A 19,695-nucleotide genomic window follows, 5' to 3' on the forward strand; every position below is an offset into this window, starting at 1 on the left:
CTGCCCGGGACTAGCCCAAATTACCTTTAACAACAGCACACACACACAGGGCTGGGAGGGGGCACATTCTTGAACCAGACATTTCAGGAAGAATGGACACAACCACAAGAAGAACACACAGAGAGTCCACCCACAGGCAGGTTTTGAACCCGAGTCCCCTCGTCAAGCCCCATGCCACTCTTAAACTCCTTGGGCAGCCTCTGACCCTGCAGGAGGCCACAGTACACAAACTGGACCAGTTAACCAGCAGCCCTGAACTGGATGAGGTCGGGTGGGTTAACAGAACGGATGGAGGGATGAATGGATGGGCGCCCCTAGTTTTTAGAGTATAACGAGCTGCATCACTGACTTGTGGTGATCCTCATGTGGGGATGGGCCCTGGGTTCAAGTTTTAGAGTCATTAAGCAAACCCTCCACGTTGCTGGCATCTTCATGGGCGTGAACAGGAATCAAGAGACACGACAGTCCAAAAGGAGTGCAGGGTAGGGATAACAAAAGGCCCTTTAGGAGGGAAGATCCCCTGGCATCCACTGTCCTGCTGATGCCTCCATTTGGCTCCCACGTGACCTTCAGCCCTGCCGTCAGTTCAGAGATGCCCGTGGCTGCCAACAACGCAGAGCCCACTGGAGTGTGCCCAGCTCATTCTTAACACACCAGTTATACATTCTTCATGTACCTCACTTGGATTTTCATTAATTTATTTTTTTTTATTGACTTGCCTTCATTTTTATTTTATTTCATTTATTTAATTATTTTTTTGATTTGCCTTCCTCTTTTCAAAATCGTCTTTGATCACATTTCAGCCATGGCTGCCACTTTGCAGGCCACCGACATGGAGATGCATATCAAGCCAGCGGGTATTTTTGTAACTGCAGCCATACCAAGCTGACATGCGTCTGTGGCGTTTGCAGGCTTTCAGGTCCGTCGGGTCTGAAGTTGCCATCCAAACCAGTGCTGTGAAAAAGTATTTGCCCCCTTCTGCTACTACCCTCTGCCTACTAAACACAATCGAACGGGCCCCCTCAGTCCCTTTGGACGACATGCCATTCAAGAGAAGGGGCGCCTGAATGAACTTACAAAATGAACAAATTTAAGGAGCAAAGTTATCCAACACCAGTCACCCATTTGAAAAAGTTTTGGCCCCCATCGTTTCAACACTTTAGCAGCCATCGCAGTCGAGGAGTTTTCAGTTCGGCTTTTCAAATCAGACCCTCATTAAACTCAGAAAGTCGCTCAGCCGTGACCGCAGATGCACCCCAGTGCCTTGCCAAAGGCCAGCAGCTTGCTCAGGAATGACAGGACAATTCCACGAGACGAGGTGGTCACTCGGGATACTGGAGGTCTGCACAACGGCTCCCCGTCTTCCTCTTATTGTTCTTGCTGTCCTGTTTTGCTTTCCTATTATTTGCTTTGTTTATTTTTGTTTCAGTAATGAAGGCTCAAATGTCACTCCAACAATGGCTGCTGCTCTTTTTTCCATTAACAAATAGCACGGGGCTTTGGAGTTTAACTGCACTTTATGTACTTGGATTTAACTCAACCAAACCATCCATAAGTGGGACCAAAAAAAAAAGTGAGCACTACGGCCAAAAAATGCATATCAGAAACCTATCTGGTATACTTGAAAATTCTGAGGGCTTTGGCAGATACCAGTATTAAAAGTACTGGGATGTATGATACAATCTTTACAGGACCAGTGGGGCCAGTTGGAATACAGTACTGGAACACCAGAGGGGCAGCCGGCCTGCTGCTGCATATACAAGATTAGAAAGGCCCAATGGACCAATCAGGATTACGGATTCAGCCAGAGGGCGGACTCATTATGTAAATAAAATGCTGGATGTCAGGTGGAGGGGGGCGGGGCTAGACAAGATAAAAGGGGAGGTGGACCTGCACAGTAGAGAGTGTGTTGTTGGCAACCCCCCGAACCCCCCCCCCCCCCCCACACTGGCACAGCCAGTGCCCACCACATGATGAAACAACTCAGGATCCTGCTTGGCAACCGCCCCAGGCAGACATGCAGTCCATTCCCCCCCCCCCCCCCCCCCATCTGCCACAGCCAGGTGCTACGTGGGCGTCCCCTTGTCCTGGTCCAACCGCTCGTGTCCACAACGATGAGCCGGATCACCCTCAGGTAATGGTGTCACATGGCTGTAGTGCTGTAACTGACGCTCCCTCACAATGCAGGTCATGTGCCTCATTCGGGACCCCATGAGTAACACAAAGTCAAACCAGTGGTACCCAAGGACTCTCTGAAATGACTATCTGCTGCACCAGGTGTTATGTGGGCATCCCCTTGGCCTGGTCCAGCTGCTCGTGTCCTCAACAATGAGAATCCTATGAGCTGCATCACCCTCGGGTAGCCGTGCCAAATTGGCGGTGGTGCTAAAACTGATACTCCTTCACAATGCAGGTCATGTGCCTCATTTAAGACTCTAAGACCACCTGATCGTTCAACACAAACTCAAACCAACAGGACCCAAGGAGTCCAGTCTTCATCTCAGGTCACTGGAGAGCATCCATGTCTCCCAAACAGGGAGCACCAGGACTCTAAAGACTTGGACCTTTGTCCTTTTGCAGAGATATCGGGGTTGCCACACACCCCTTTCCAGCGACCTCATGACCCCACATGGTGTTACGTGGGCATCCCCTTGGCCTGGTCCAGCCACTCAGGTCCCCAACCATGAGCTGGATCACCCTCGGGTAATGGTATCACATGGCCGTAGTGCTGTAACTGACGCTCCCTCACAATGCAGGTCATGTGCCTCATTCGGGACCCCATGAGCAACACAAAGTCTCACCAGAGGTATCCAAGGGCCCACCGAAGAGACCCACGTCCATGTCTCACAAACAGGGAGCACCAGGACGCTAAAGACTTGGACCTTCATCCTTTTGCAGAGACATCGGGACCACCACAGCACACACCCCTTTTCCAGTGACGGAAAAACAGTCCGAGTGCAGCCACAACTAGCGAAGTTGCATCTCAATTCACAATTCTGACTACCCGTTTAAGTGAAACAACTCGTTTGATTCATTACATTCGGCGATAGTCTCATCTGAAAGAATCACAAATATAAAATCACATCATTCATACAGGACGTTTGGTATATCAATTTAATTTTAAATATGCTGATAATTCATATCATGCACCATTGTCTCTCATGAAAGCACAGTGAAACAAAATGCAACAGTAAAACAGGACGATTCATTTTGTAAGTCAAATGCATGAGACTCATGGAACTCCTCCTTGGGTAATGTTCCATTTCAAGAAATAAATGACCGAGAATTGTGCACCTCGTTTTCGGGTAATGATTCATTTTGCGAATCAAAACACACAGGAATAGTTTCACAGATCAAACAAATGAAAATCATGCAACTTCTCCTAAGGTGATGACACATTTCACGAATCAAACGAACGACAACCACGCGACTCTTTCTGGGTAAGAATTCATTTCACAATTCAAGTAAGAAAGAATCGTGCACCTCGTTTTTGGGTAATGTTTCAGTTTCACATGGGAAAGGCGCTACATAAATAATAATATTACATCTTATCACGGTGGCGCAGTGGGTAGTGCTGCTGCCTCACAGGAGACCTGGGTTCGCTTCCTGGGTCCTCCCTGCGTGGAGTTTGCATGTTCTCCCCGTGTCTGCGTGGGTTTCCACTCATAGTCCAAAGACATGCAGGTTAGGTGTATTGGCAATCCTAAATTATCCTTAGTGTGTGCTTGGGGTGTGTGTGTGTGTGTGCCCTGCGGTGGGCTGGCACCCTGCCCAGGATTTGTTCCTGTCTTGCGCCCCGTGTTCGCTTGGATTGGCTCCAGGAGACCCCTGTGACCCTGTAGTTAAGATATAGCGAGTTGGACAATGACTGACTGACATTTTATCATTAAATCAAATGAACATGAATCATAGACTCTGTTTTAAGGTAACGACTGATTTCACGAATCAAATGAACAAGAATTGTGTTCCTCTTTTTCAGGTAATGATTCATTTTGGCACTGTTGGCATGAAGAGCTCATGTGTGCCTGTTCAGATATGTTGAAAAAGTCAACCATTTCTATGGGGTGCACTTACTTTTTCACACGACTATTAATACTTGCATGCCTAACAATAAAAAAAAAACCACACGTAAAATAATAATTCAAAGACAATAAAAATATCGCAAAAGAGCCAGTGCCAACCCTGGCAGCATCCAATGTAAGGCAGCCCGGGTGCCAGTCTATCACAACGCTGCCTTACACACACACTGCCAGAGTGTAACCCTAAAATGTCTGAAACGTTGTCAGGCAGGACTCGCACACCAAGCCGTGACTGGCGGAGACTCACTTTATGAAGGGGGCACTCGGCGAGTCTCATGTTTGAACAAACACACAGGTGACACGGTGGGCTGCACTCTCATTGCACCTCCCTGGGTAGGGAATGATAGGCCAACTCACCATCTGATATGACGGAGCTCAATATTGACATTAGATAAACGGGCAGGTAGACCTTAGGGATCACTCAGGAGACGGCCAGGTGGTAACGATGACAACAAACCAAAACTACTGTAGCTGTGTGCCAACGCTGGAGATCAAACGAACGTGGGAAAGGCGGATAAAAAGATACCCTCGACCTGCTGGAGGTGGTCCACTCATCTGCTATCACAAGGCGATAATCAAAGAAAAATAAGACGAATCCTGAGACTACAACCAGAGGCGAGCCCATATGGGGCAAAGGGGGCAGTGGGGGTGCCAACACGCCTGCCAGCATCTCTCCTTCGTCCAGGCTTTCTCCTCACCAACTACACAGAGCTCAAAAAGACACCTTAAAGGGACACACGAAGCTGCATTAGACATCATGTGGCCACAGTGCCAGCATGTGGTGGCCCGAACTATGAAATCGAGAAAATAGAAATGAAACACTGCACATTAATGACTGTTAGACAGATATGTAGGGCACTATATAACAGATAGGAAAGGCGCTACATAGACACAGACAGCAACAAATGGCACTAAATTCAGAAAATACATACAAATTCTACAAGTGAAGGTGGTGGTCACTTTGACATTGAAGGGTCTTCACCTGTTGACCGGTATCAGAAAAGCCAAATTCCCTGCGCACGTTGTCGACGCGGCACTCACTCCATGTGCTTAAGGACCAGCCACCCCTTTTCCTCGTCGTTTCTGTCTGCGACTCCACAGACATTTCGACATCCATGGCCTGATCTGCGTGGTTCACCCGAGCACAGGGATGCCCCCCCCCCCCCCCCCAAACCCCTGGACTGAGTGCCATTCCTCTGACTCAGTTACCGTAACCCACAGCTCATCTTCCCAGTGGTGCGAGATGCCGACTTCAGGAGGGCCAAACAGATTTCCAGGACTTCTCGTTTCCCAGGCGCTCTCCGCGAGTGACGCCATGACGCCTGATCCATTATCCAGATTCTTTAAAACAGCAGCCTGCCCAGCCCAACAGAGGCGTTCCACGGTCATCCGGTTCAGAGTTTCAAACTTAAATCATTTTGACCAGAATGAGGCGAACTACCAAACAAAATAAACAGGCCCGGCTGAGCTGGAGACGCGTGGCCGAGTACTATTCACAAAGCTGCTCCGTCAAAATACCAAAATGAACATCAAGCCCATCACGAGTTTATGGACACCTACAGGAACTTGCTGGACATCCCATTTTAAAATCCACGGAATTGTGCCCGCACATAACAGCCTCTACTCTTCTTTCCGTGAGATTCCGGGATCTGACTGTGGGAATCTGTGCCCCTTTGTGAGGTCAAGTACTGACGTTGGCTCGCCTAAGGTGGTTCAGTAGGGTGTAGGTCAGGGCTCTGGAGTTCCTCCATGTGTTTATGGACCAGAGACCAGGACCCTCCTCAAACTGAAAGTGCAGAATTGTCTAAGATGGCATGATCAGGACCCTTACAATGGCACCAAGGGGCCAAGCCCAAACTCTGCCATTACCCTGCCTCCACCAAACCTGACAGTGGGCACCATGCAGTCCAGAAGGTAGTGTTCTCCAGGCATCTATCAAACCTAACTGGGGCCATCAACGTGCCAGGTGGTCAAACATCATTCATCACTCCAGAGAACACACGTCCACTGCTTCGGGGGGCAAATGGTGGGCAGCATACTTCACCCCACTCCAACCGAACACCTGGCACTGCAAATAGGGGTCACAATGGCACCCATTTCGTGAAGCTCGAAGCACAGTTCTTGTGCCAATGTTACTTACTGGGGCAGTTTGGAAGTTCTGTGAGTGATGCCACAGAGGGCAGGCCATTTTGACACACCCTAGCACTCGGTGCCCACCACTTCAGGGCTGAGATGTCATTGCTCCTTGTTGCCCTCATCTCACAATGAAGGCACTTCTGGTCGACCGGGGCAGATCTCACAGAGTAGGAATTTCTCATACTGACTTGTTGGCAAAGGTGGCATCCTATAACAATGCCACGTTTACAGTCACCGACCACTTCGGTACAACCCGAGGTTTGCCAATGGAGACAGCAAGTCTGGTTTGTCAAGTCCTTGTTAAGTCCTCACAGACGGGTGCTCGATCTGATGTGAGGGTGAAACACCTGAACTCCATCATTCGGAGGGGCGTCCACACGTGTATGGCGAAGAAGTCAAGAGGAGACCAAGGGTCACTTCTAGAAATCTGCTTTCCCCCCTCCTACCTTTTTGGTCGACTAGCGATATTCGCCATTTTCCTTGATGTCGATGGATGGTTCTAGATTCTCGTGGACCTCGACATGGAGGTTCAGGGCAGCCTGGGGTTCTTCTGGCAGAGTGGACAGAAATGGCAGAGCTCAAGAAGTTACAAGGCAGGGTGGTCCGGCGGCCAAGGAGCCCGACTTTCACGCATCGGGTGTCCGGTTCAATTCCTGACTAGATCAGGGGTCCCCAACTCCGCTCCTGGAGGGCTGCAGGTTTTCATTCTCACCCTTTTCTTAATAAGTGACCTGTTATTGCTGCTAATTAACATTGTAATTGACCTGCTCTTGACGACTCGGACCCCCTTAATTGTTTCGTTTTATCTTAAGCTGCCAAACAAGAATGAGATACAAAATGAGCCAAAACACAAGCAGCAAACTGTGACCATCTCACAATATCAGAACATAAAGAAAGATGAGGGTCTCAGGAATGTTGATCTGCTCAGGACCCCCAAACATTTTAACAGAGCTCTTAGAAAAAGAGAAAAATCAGCAATTTCGGAAATGTCTGCCATTCCACTGTGAGACCACCAAGAAGCCATGGAATTTAATTAACAACAAGACTCGGCGCCTGATTAAGCAACTGGTTGGAGTGTGAGGCCCTGACTTAGGTGGTCTTCTGTTGGCTCACTCACTTCATATTTCATTTCTGTTTGGGTGCCAATTAAGGAAAAAAATGAAGCAATTCAGAGGAACGATCAGGGGAACAAATCTTAAAAAACAAGTCAATTAAAATGAAAGGAAAAGGAGTTCATTAGCAGCAAAAACAGGGCCCTAATTAAGGAAAGGGTTAGAATGAAAACCTCCACCGGTGTCCTCCAGGACCGCAGTTGGGGACCCCCGGTCTAAACAAACCCAGGTGAGTCACTTAAACTGAACAGAATATCCAGACCCAGCTGTGATGTGTTGTGACCTCGCATCAGACCCCCATATACGTAGGTGACCAACAAGCCAACTTCCCTTTTCTCTGCCTCTCACTATGACCACAAGCAGCGTGATTGTTCCTGTATGGTTCTCACAGTGGGGCCAACTGTTATGTCCAGTAACTGCAAGCCCCCCCCCCCAGTTCCCAAACGGCTGTCATTCTCTCGGCAGTGTCCTCAAGAGCGGCAGATTCAGAAAGTACTCCTTTATGGCGTAGCACATTTCATTTTAAATGGATCAATCGTGGCCATCAATCCACACAGAACATCCCATAATGACAAAGTGAAAGTTGAAATCTCCACTTCATGCAAGCATCCAGACCCTTAATTCAGTACTTTCTAGAAGCCCCTTCAGCAGCAATTCCAGCCTTAGGTCTTCATAGGGAAGTCTCTACAAGCTTAGCACACCTGGATTTGGACGGTTGATCTCACTTTAACTCTGGAAAGGGAAGTGTCTGTGAACTGCCATCTTCAGCATCTTTCCTCAGATGTTCTTTGGATGGGCCACTCACAGACTTGGCATGGCTATAAGCTTCAGGTTATTGTCACCATCACCCCAGTCGGAGGTGGCGTCTACTCTGGAGCAGTACCGCTCAGGATTTGGCTGCATTCATCCTCCCCTCAATTCTGACCAGTCTCTCCCTGTCCCCACAGCATGAGGAAGCCACCACCATACCTAGGCAGATGACAGGCAGTGCCTGGTCTTCACAAAGTTCTGTCCAAAGAGATCAATTTGTTAGGATCTCTCTTGTCCTGCTCTCAGAGTTCCATAGGCTTTCTACACAAAAGCAGCTTCTGTCGGCCATTTCGTGTCAAACGCCTGATGGACGGAGTGCTGCCGAGATTGTTGCACTTCCAGCAGGTTCTCTCATCTCACCAGAGAACTTTGTGAAGCTCATTTAGAACGACCATTGGATTCTTTATCACCTCCCAGCCCAAGGCCTTTCTTGCCCATTACTCACTTTGGCCAGATGGCCACTTCTAGGAGGAGTCCTTCTTCGATTTCACAATTTTTGAGGCCACTGTGCTTTACAAATGGTTTGACCCACGATCGATGCTTCACCGTAATTTGATCACGGAGGTCTGCAGAGAGTTCCTTGGACTTCACGGCTCGGTTTATGTCCTGACATAGAGGATGAGTTATGGGACCTGCTCTACAACAGGGACACGTGTGCCTTTCTAAATCCAGTCAGTTAAGTTGCCCAACTGTGGACTCCAGTAAAGTTCCAGGGCGTCCTCAAAGCTTTAGTAAGGGTTGGATCCCCATGGTCCGATCTATAGATCACAGAGGTCTACAGACAGCCCCCTTGGACTTCACGGCTCGGTTTATATCCTCAAGTTCAGGGTGAATTGTGGGACCTGCTCTACAATAGGGACACATGTGCCTTTCTAAATGACATCCAGTCAGTTCAGTTGCCAACCTGTGAACTCCAGTCAAGTTCCAGGGCACACTCGAAGCTTTAGTAAGGGTTGGGATCCCCATGATCCGATCTATAGATCACGGAGGTCTACAGAGAGCCCCCTTGGATTTCCTGGCTCAGTTTATGTCCTGACATGCAGGGTGAATTGTGGGACCTTCTCCCCATGGGTACACTTGTACCTTTCTAAATGTGTCCAGTCATTTCAGGTGGCCACAGTTGGACTTCAATCAAGTTCTAGAAACATCTCAAGGGGGCACCTTGGAGTGCCACCCACAGCGAAGGGTTTGAGGAGCTGAATGAGAGATTTCAGTGTCTGGGTGTGCAAAGTTTGTAGAGTCTTCAGGAAGCCTCAGAGCTGCCAAAGCAGCTTCTACAAAGAACTAAATGAGGGGTCTGAACACGTCTGAGAATGGAAGATTTCAGTTTTGGATCTGTATTCAATTTGCAAAGCTTTCTGAGGACGTCTTTTCACTTTGTTATTATGGGATGTTTTGGTGTACTGTAGATTGATTGGTGGGCTAAAATGTCAGATTTCTCCATTTAAAATGAGATCTGCCGCACAATCAAGTGGAAGACTCAGAGTACTTTCTGCATCGGCCATGCTTGAGGAGGATACCGAGAATGACAGCCGTCAGGAGATTACAAAGGGGGCTGCTGTGAGGGCGTCTGAATGTTTTTGGATCCCACCGTATTTCTATTTTCAACTCCTACATGCCAGCCTCGTGGGCTGAAAGCCCAGCCAGCTGGCCAGGGTTTCATCAGTCCAGCCAGTGGTCCTAACCTGCCCCTGGAGGTCACATTAATCTACCAGGATGTTCATTTAACGAAGGCCGACGAATTTTTAAAAAGCGGACAGCACTGCCGGCCCACCTCACACGTGCAGAGCCCACTGTCGTTTCTCACTGGAGTAAATGAACTGTGTCTACGGACCGTGGCTACTTCCTAAACTTGAAACAAACCACCACTGCAGGCGCCACGGGGCTCAGCGCGTTTCCCCAAGGGAGGCCCGTCCCGTTTCAGACGTCACCCTGCCGACGGCGAAGCCACTTGAGAGAAAGCGACTTGTGCAGCGTGAGTGAGAGTGCAGGAGGTGCGCACGCCGGGCCGGAGTGTCTGCCTAATTGCTATCTGTCTTCCAGCCCTAGATAGCTGCAAAGTGCACAATGAAAGTAACAAATGATAGGAGTGGCAGTCATCATCTCCGGCAGGCCGTGTTTATTCAGCGAGGCGAGCGATGACACGACGAACTTCCTTTTTTGCATGCAAAGCAGCGACCGAGCAAACTCAGAGGCATTTGTGAGAGATAGCGAGCCACGAAGACGACGAGGGAGGGGAGCCCAATGACATCTGCAGATCTTTGCAGAAGCAAGAAAAGGTTGGCTTACAAAAATGTGTGCTGCTGTCACAACGCAACTCGAATCGGCCGACCCCAGCAAAGTGAACCAACTAGAGAGGAGAAGAGAAGAGGTCGGGCGTCCCAAGGGGGGTGTGAGGAGCATGCTCTTATAGCGTGTTGCTGCACCCACCACCACCACATGACAAACCACCTGGATTGGGACCCCAGTGCAGCGGGTGACATCTCAGCACCACACCTCTTTTTAACAGTGGCTCAAGTGCCAATCCTGCCACCAACCCCCAAGTACTCCCTGCTTGCAGGGCTGGATGCTGATTAATGTCACAAACAGGATGAAGCAACTGAAGGTTAAGGGTCTTGTTCAAGGACCCCAACAGAGTGGAGTCACTTCTGGCGTTTACAGAATTCAAACCCGCGACCCTCCGATTGCTGATCCCTAAGCCTCAGAGCCACCACTTGGGAGGGAAAAAAAAAATGACATGACAATGGCCCTAGACTAGGACCCCACGTCCCCCCTTTGGGTACTGTTGGCCTATTATGTCCCCATGTAACGTGTTAATGTGGCCACATTTCAACTGGTGTAGGTGTGCCAAGTGACCCTAAGCCTAACACCCTAGGACCCTCTCTGTTTCCACCAGCCTGTCTGACCATACGTACAGACGTATACTGCGAAGATCTGCCCCTCAGGAGACACATACACACACGCATGCACACACACTCCGATATTCACGTATGTACATGTACAAGGAGGAAACGATTCCGTCTTCATAACACGCCGTTGTCCCACTTTGCTTTTAGGAGCCAGTAACACCCTGTACGGTATGCTGGGTGCCACAGGTGGTCCCAGGTCACTTTCGTGTGTTGCATTCCTGTAGCCGTCATGCAAAATACGTGAGGTGCAAAGAGGTGTGACATGGTGTGAGGTGAGGAGCACTCGACAGTTCACAAGGGACCTGCACTGAAGCCACCTTGACTTCACGGGACCCCCTTTATTAATTGGATGTGGTGTATGGGAGGCAACTAAAAAAGAGTGATGTGGTGCAAAATCACACAAGAAGTGCCGCAATGGGCTTTAACAGGCACTGCCTCTTGACAGCCCCCCAGGCTTGACTCTTATCTAAGAGGACAAGAAAAAAACTCCCAAAAAAACCCTTGTAGGGAAAAAATGGAAGAAACCTCCGGAAAGGCAATTCAAAGAGAGACCCCTTTCCAGGTAGGTTGGGCGTGCAGTGGGTGTCAAAAAGAAGGGGGTCAATACAATACAATACACAGAACAAATCCTCAATACAGTATAAAAATAAAAAAAATAAATGAGGGGAGCTCACCCCCCCTGTCTAATTGCTTTGAAGCAATCTTAATTATTTGGGGTAACCCCCCCACCCCAACTTACTGTTTTGAAGCAGTGCATAGTGCAGCGCACCACAGAGGTAGCTATCAACAAAAGCAAAATCTCCAGTTTAATTTTTGGAAGACGGACCTTGTGAAGATTGCTCTGATGTGCTGCATGGTAGGTAGGGGACCAACATGAAGTGTGGCACATGTGGAATGTTCACAGGGGTCCACTGACCCCCCCCCCCCCCCCCCAACATTGTTTTGAAGAGACCTTAACTTCATGGGACCCCCCTTATTGATTTCATGTGGTGAATGGAAGGCAACTAAAATAAGTGATGTGGTGCAAAATGAGGAGAGTTCTTGTAGGACCCCCCCTCCCCACCCACCGCATCTTATTGCTTTGAAGCCATCTTGATTACATGGGGTACATGAAGTGATCATGACTTTTTGGGGGGGTGATTACCACTTTGATGCAGTGCATGGCATGGAGGAGCAGGGGGCGCCTCTGAAGAGTGATGCGCTGTGAAGTGCGGTTCTCCATCTTCACTAGTAACTCTTCAAACCCCAAACTACAACCAGATTTGTTAGATGGCCCAATGCTTGTGGTCAACCAATCAGCGCAACTCATCACCCAAGCCCCACCCACAATTACTTCCTGGTTGGATGAAAAGTGCGAACCCTGGAGGAGGAGCTAAAAAAACCAGGAACTACAAATGGCCCGAGTTCCAGAATTTCTGAAAAGTCCCTGATTCCTGTGGTGGGGAAGCCCCTTTAGATGGCCTGCACAAACTTATACTGTAGAATGACAGGTGGGGGGGCATGCAGCCAGCTGACTGAGGTCTCCATTCCGTGATTGTGGCCGTATTTTCTCCATTGATGTTTTAATTGTCTTCCTCACTTCACTTCTGTTGTCTACTGGCCATCGCTAATCTGGGGAGAGAGGGGGTGCTGTTGCTAACCCCTCACAGTGCTGAAAAAACACCCAATGAGGTCAACTGAGCGAGAGAAGCCCCGCCCCTTGAGGTCCGGATGTCTCTGGAAGATGGCATCACATTTTGGACCAGAGCAACCAAGAGACCACCCAAAGCCTGAGCAGTCTGATTTAGGCGGACTCCCACCCTTTGTGTTGAAGTGCCATCGTGTACCTGTTTATTTGTTTGGATTCTTCTGTTCCTGCCAGCTTTAAATGGGGGTGGCCTGGTTGGCACCCCAACTTATTTTGGGACTCATTCCTATTTTGTCCCTCGGACCACAGTGTGATGATGGGGTGTGCAAGCTGCAGTGCCTGCTGTGTTCTACTCCTGCTCTCCTGTTTCTCACAGTAGTCAGGCTGCTGCCTGGTGGTGGTCTGGCTCTTTTAATAATTGTTGGACTTTGAGCCCACCAAAAGGAGCTCAACACACATGGCCTTACAACTCCTGCATGATTTCTGTAACCATGAAAATAAATCACCTGGGGTCACTCAGAAGCATAGATGGGGCTCAAAAGGGCCCTTTTCACAATTGGGCTGTCCAACTCCAGAGTCAGGAGGGAACAAGGATTCATCTGCTGGGAGGAAGGAAGAAAGGAAGGCACAAACATTGAGGGAGAGCAGGGCATTAGTGGTATTACAAAGGTCTGCTCTTCAAACCCCACCCTTCAGCCACCATCTGACCTAAATGAGTCAACTCACCTGCCTGGGCTCAGAAAGCACATAAAAATTCCAACGTGCCCTGATTATGCCTGATAAGCAGCATGACGCCCTTCTCCTCTTCTGCTTCATCAGCTGTAGGAGATGGCAGGGCTGTGGCATCTCTACAGACAGCCAGCCAGCCAGAGAGCCTGCCATCGGCCGCTGTTGCATGAGCTCAAGAAACGAGCCAACCTGAGCCCGATCTGGAATGAAAGCGCCTTTGGCTCAAGAGCGCCCTCTACTGTTCACACCTCAACACACACCCACGTAGGACAAGAATAACCTCCCTGGGCTGAAAACTGAGTTACTGTCACAGTCACAGTACATTCTGCTCTTGGACCGCAAAGCTTTGCACAGCTTTTAAAATAAACGCATCATGAAGGAGCGCAAGATGGCCATCTGAGAAGCAAGCAGGAAATGAAGTCCATCTCAGCCATGGATACAGGGACACCATAAGGAGACTCCTCATGTGTGGCCGTCAGACGGCAGCTAGTAGGCCATGAAGACCAGGGAGCTGATGGGCAACTCTTACTGTACGTGGGCATCACGGATAATGGAAAATAAAAGACACAGACAGATAAATATAGATTAGACAGACAGACAGTGAAAGGCACTATATAATAGATATAGATTGATAGACAGGTAGATAGGAAAAGCACTATATGATAAACAGACATTTTTGCGTAGTTGGCAGGATGAGATAGTTAGATATGAAAGACACCAAGATAGATAGATAGACATTTTAGCGTAGATGGCAGGATTAGATAGATAGACAGGAAAGACTACAATGTCTAGATTACTGTGAAAGGCACTATAGACATAAGAGGTGCTATATGACAGAAATGCACTTTATGATGGACAGACAGATGTTAAAGGTGCTATATAACAGATACAGATGGTAAAGGCACTATACAATAAAGATACGATAGGAAAGGTGCTATATACCAGAACTATCTTAAAGGCGCTATAAAATGGATAGACAGAAGGGCACAGTATAACAAACAGACTAAAATCAATGCACAAGTCCTCCATGTTGCACCGAGGTCATCACTCTCATTCCTGTCCACCCATTTCCTGCTATCAAGACCACCACAAGTGAGAGGCCCGCGGCTTGTTTCTGGAAGCTCCTAACCCAGTGATAATTCCACGATGATTCCACACATTAAACGGTCATCAACAAGCTGTTCACACATCTGGCCCAAAAGCCACCCAAGTCTCGATGAACATTCAAACCCAAAGACCAGGCGGCTGCTGTGTTTTGGTAATCAAAGAGATTGGCAGGAATGTGTGGGCACACGCAAGAGTAGCCCCCTCGAGCGTGTGGGCACACGATTGCGGCACGGCGGCGGTGACATACCCCTGGCGGAGAGCTTTTTGGTGTTGATGATTTTGGCAGCGTACTCTTGTCCCGTCGAGTTCTTCATGCATCTCCTCACAACTGAGAAGGCTCCTCTGAAAGTAAAACAGAAAGTCAGGATTGGGAAGATGGGCTAACGTCACATAAATTGGCCTAATCTAGTTTCTGCTTAACCCCAGACCCTCTAACTAAATTATCTTACCCACCCCTCAGGGGTCAGGCAGGGATAAACCCTGGACAGGAGTGCCAACCCATCATGGACCCCCAAACACAAACAGGGTCAACAGACTCCCACATTAGCCTAAGAAGAACACAGTAGTATTAGAAAGCACAGAGCAGCCTGTGACATAAACGCCCCTTACTTACACCCTAGGAGTCCTGCTGTGCTGAAATGACCCCAATAATGAAGGCGAATCTACAAAATTCACTTTGAATACCCATCACATCATGACTGCCCACCTTCCCCTCATAAAGGCTGGGAAGCTGTGATCATAAGACGCAACGGTAGGTAAGGTCCGACATGGCATCCCAGCCTGGAAAGGAACCATCAGCACTACAGATAAAGTGTGAGGACTGCAGAACAACCAGTCCACGTTCATGGCCCACCCAACCAAACCAAAGGGTCTGGGCCACTTGGACATGGGCTGAGGGTCTCCCCAATCTTGACACCTGCTTAAAAAAAAGACTGGCACTCCATCCAGGGCATGTGCGGTGCAGCTATAGCAGACATTAGCATTACACTAACGATGGAAGAGAAAATGGATGGATGGATGGATTACAACTGCCATATGAGGGAGTAGCAAACAAACGACAAAGACCCCCCCCCAATGTTCAGCGATGACCCCTGCCTTGTGCCTGATACTGGCATGATAGGCGTCGGCTCTGGGGGAACATGACATGAGGAGAAGGCTTAAAAAACTTACTAGGTGGGCTACGTATTGACTTCTTATCATTATTACGAACTGTTCACACGTCTACCCTCAGGCCGGAGGTACAGAGTATGAAATGCAGGACGTCCAGGCTAAAGAACTCCTCCTTTCCCAAGGCCATTACACTCCTAAATAACTGACTGGAGTTTATAACCATCGTTCACCTCATTCTCTCGACCTCACACAAATGTATCTGACTTGTCCATCACACACCTACCTGCACATTACACTTTATACTTCTGTTCTGTTTTTATACTTTATGCTGCCTCTGTTACTTATTATCTGTCTGCTACTTATTATTTATTTACGTTTATCTTTATACGTTGGTTTTGGCATTTGGTGTGGACAGCAAAGAAACAATTTCATTGTACAGGGAAACGTGTTTCCTTTCTGTGCACATGACAATAAAACTTTGAACTTGAATTTATTATTGCTATGGTTATTATTAGCAGTAGTAGTATTGTTCAATACACATTTATTATTAGGTGAACCATCTATTTATGCTATTATCATTATTATTATTACTATTATTGCAATTATTGTTATCAGTAATAGAAATGTCTATTAACCCTCGATTTATCTTATGATCATTATTAGCTGTAATAGTAGTGTCTAATATAAATTTACTATTAAGTGAACCAACTATTCATCTTATTCTTATTATTATTACTACCAAAAGTAGTATTGTCTTTTAACCCTTTATTTAGCGCATTATTATTCCTATTATTTTTACCAGAACTGGTATTGTCTATTACATGTTTATTATTAGGTGGGCCACCTATTTATGTTATTATTATTATCATTATTATTATCTTCAAAAGTAGAATTGTATATTAACCCTTGATTTTCTCTTATTATTACTATTATTATTATCATCATCATTACCAGTAGCAGTATAAAGTATTATAGGTTTATTATTAGGTAAACCACAATACAATACAGTTTATTTTTGTATAGCCCAAAATCACACAGGAAGTGCCGCAATGGGCTTTAACAGGCCCTGCCTCTATTTATCATGTTACAGTACTACTATAACTACTATTACTTTTATTATTAGCAGTAGTAGCATTTATCTATTAAACACCTGTCTTATTATTATTAATAATAATACTATTAACAGTAGTAGTAGCAAATATTATAAATTTATCATTGGGTAAACCACCCACTTACTGTATTCCTATTATTGTTATTAGCAGCAGTAGTAGTGTCAATGAACTACCTATTATTATCAATACTATTTATTAATAATAGTAGTGTACATTATTAGTAAAACCACCTGTTTATCATATCACTATTATGCCTATTATTATTATTAGCAGTAATAGTTTTGTCTAGTTAACCCCCTTTTCATCTTCTTATTACACTATTAACTGTAGTAGGATTGTCTAATATAATTTTATTATTAGTAATATTCACATTTTTATCATTATTACTATTGTTAGCAGTGATAATAATAATAATTCTTTGCATTTATATAGCGCTTTTCTCACTACTCAAAGCGCTCAGCAATTGCAGGTTAAGGGCCTTGCTTAAGGGCCCAACAGAGCAGAGTCCCTATTGGCATTTACGGGATTCGAACTGGCAACCTTCCGATTGCCAGTGCAGATCTCTAGCCTCAGAGCCATTGTGTATTATAGTATTGTGTATTATAAATTATTAGGTAAACCACCTATTTATCATATTACTATAATTATTTAAATTATTATCAGTAGTAGCATTGTCTATCAATAACCTATTTTTCTTATTGTTAATGGCATTACTATGATTAGCTGTAGTAATGTTGTCTAATATAAATTATTAATATGCCACCTATTATTATTATTTCTATTATCGGTAGTAGTGGTATTGTCCATTGTAAGTTTATTACTAGGTAAACCACCAATTTATTATTATTTTTACAACCCATTTTTCTAAAGCCTCCTATCAAGAGGAGGATCGAGATGCAGCTTCCACCTACCCCAGCAGGCATCGGGCACATGGCAGGAATAATCGCTGGACAGGCGCCACTGCATTATGAACACACACACACATATCAGGGGTCAATTCAGTGTCACCAATCCACCACGCCCACATGTCTGCGGCTTGTGGGGTGAAACAAGAGCATCCTGGGGAAGGCCACACTGGACAAAGGGAGAACGTGCAAAGTCCATGCAGGGGGCATCCAAGTCTGGATCCCTGGCCTCCTTGCACCTCGATGCTGCCCACTACTAGCACTTGGCTATATTCTAAGATCTTATACAAGAAATGATGTATCATCTTCTAATTATTATTATTACTGGTACTATTTAATATTATTACTCTACCTACTATACTATCATCACTAGTTGGGACATCTATTTAAATTCTTCATTATTATAAGGCTATCACATCAATTATTATTTTTCTTATATTACTATTATCATCATCCATCCATCCATTTTCCAACCCGCTATATCCTAACACAGGGTCACGGGGGTCTGCTGGAGCCAATCCCAGCCAACACAGGGCACAACGCAGGAACCAATCCCGGGCAGGGTGCCAACCCACCGCAGTATTATCATCATAGTACTATGAATGTCACCTATTGTATTGCTTTCCTTCGTATTGCTATAACTATTCTATTACTATAAGATTATTACGGTGTGGACGGTCTCTCGGTCTATAAGGCTTTTCACTGGAAGCTTTCAGGCCAGCGTTCCCACCAAACCTGTGCCGCAAATAACTGGCAAAGAAAAATGGACGGATAATTAGAATTATTTTTAGCTGGATTACATTGTGCTGTTGGAAGGAAGAAAAAAAAACGATTACGGGAGTCACAATTGTTACTATTACTAGTAATGCTGACGCACACGCACGCACACACTCGGGGATAGAGTAAAAGTAAAGCCGGCGGCACTCTCCATTTGTAAATGCTCAGGATTCCCATTCCAAGCCGCAAGCCTGGACACGCTGAGCGATACGCGAGTCTGGTGGACTGCGCAAGCCGAGGACAGGTCTCCTCACACACGGCCCGTGGAGCGCCTCTGTTCGAGTCAAGGAAGGCGCCAGTGTTTAAATATTATTATTATTACTATCATCATCATCGGGATTATAATACGAGCGAACTGCGGCTCCATGTGTAGTCGTACCACGTATCGATGCGGAGCGGAGAGAAGCACTGCACGCAGGTACAGGTGTTGCGTTCCGCCCCCGCACTCCACACACACACAGAGGCAGGCAGGCAGGCAGGCGCGCGCGCGCTAAGTTTGCCCACTCGCCGTTTAATTATAATATTTCCCGCGAACACGCGAGCCAGCAGCGATGTAATTCAACAAGCGCGCCTCCTCCATTGAAAAACGCGCCCCTTAACCATGACGCCCCCCAGACAGAGAGTAAGACTTACTTCCCGAGCTCTTCGTACAGCTGGTATTCGTCGCTAAACCTGGTACAGGTTGTCGTTGAAGCCATGATAACCGACGACTGAACGCACTGATAAGAGAAGCGCTGCACTGGAGAGAGTGAAAGACGGGAAGGAGGGAGCAGGGAAGGAAGGAAGCACTTTCTGTGCTTTTTGCGCTGCCGCCTTGACCCCCCACTTGTCGCCCTAGTTCTCCTTCACGCGGTTGGGTGCTTGAGAAGGTGACAGAGAGGCGCACGCCACTCCGCTCTCGAGTGCGCTTCAGCTGCTGTGCCACGGCGCGAGCGAGCAGAGACGACGGAAAGCTCCGCTGAGACCCGCCCCTCCCTCTATTGCTGGCTCGCTCGCCCTCTCTCTCTCTCTCTCTCTCTCGCCCCCTCCCTCTCTCTCTCGAGCCCTTCCTGATTTGAGAGTCTGCACCACACCTCCCCCTAGCTGCCACTCACGAGCGAACTTTCGTTTTTTCTTATCCTGTCGCCTTCGCCGCTCGCTACGCCGCTGGCGGCCAAAGCAGGGAGGCGCTGAGCAAGATCGCCGACATGAGCTCAGGAGCCTGGCAAAATGACCTTTTAAACTTTACGTGGTTTATGTAGTGCCTTTCATTGTTTTCTCTTAAACAAATACCAACTGAACG

General features: G+C 47.2%; 1 protein-coding gene across 12 annotated transcripts in view; it reads right to left on the reverse strand.

The window, feature by feature from the left end:
* Positions 1 to 19,384, reverse strand: part of camk2d1 (calcium/calmodulin-dependent protein kinase (CaM kinase) II delta 1) — a 151,569-nt gene extending 132,185 nt beyond the window's left edge. For 6 of the 12 annotated variants that reach the window (XM_028805088.2, XM_028805084.2, XM_028805081.2 and 3 more), the window contains exons 1-2: positions 19,047 to 19,384; positions 14,757 to 14,851 (exon numbers count right to left, since the gene is read on the reverse strand). In XM_028805088.2, the coding sequence (XP_028660921.2) occupies positions 14,757 to 14,851; positions 19,047 to 19,111 (160 nt within the window). In that variant the 5' untranslated portion in view covers positions 19,112 to 19,384. The remainder of the gene's footprint in view (positions 1 to 14,756; positions 14,852 to 19,046) is intronic. The other 6 variants (XM_028805086.2, XM_028805079.2, XM_028805085.2 and 3 more) reach the window with 1 other exon arrangement.
* Positions 19,385 to 19,695: the final 311 nt, after the last annotated feature.

This window comes from Erpetoichthys calabaricus, chromosome 7 (genome assembly GCF_900747795.2).
Source record: "Erpetoichthys calabaricus chromosome 7, fErpCal1.3, whole genome shotgun sequence".
NCBI classification, from domain to species: Eukaryota; Metazoa; Chordata; class Cladistia; order Polypteriformes; family Polypteridae; genus Erpetoichthys; species Erpetoichthys calabaricus.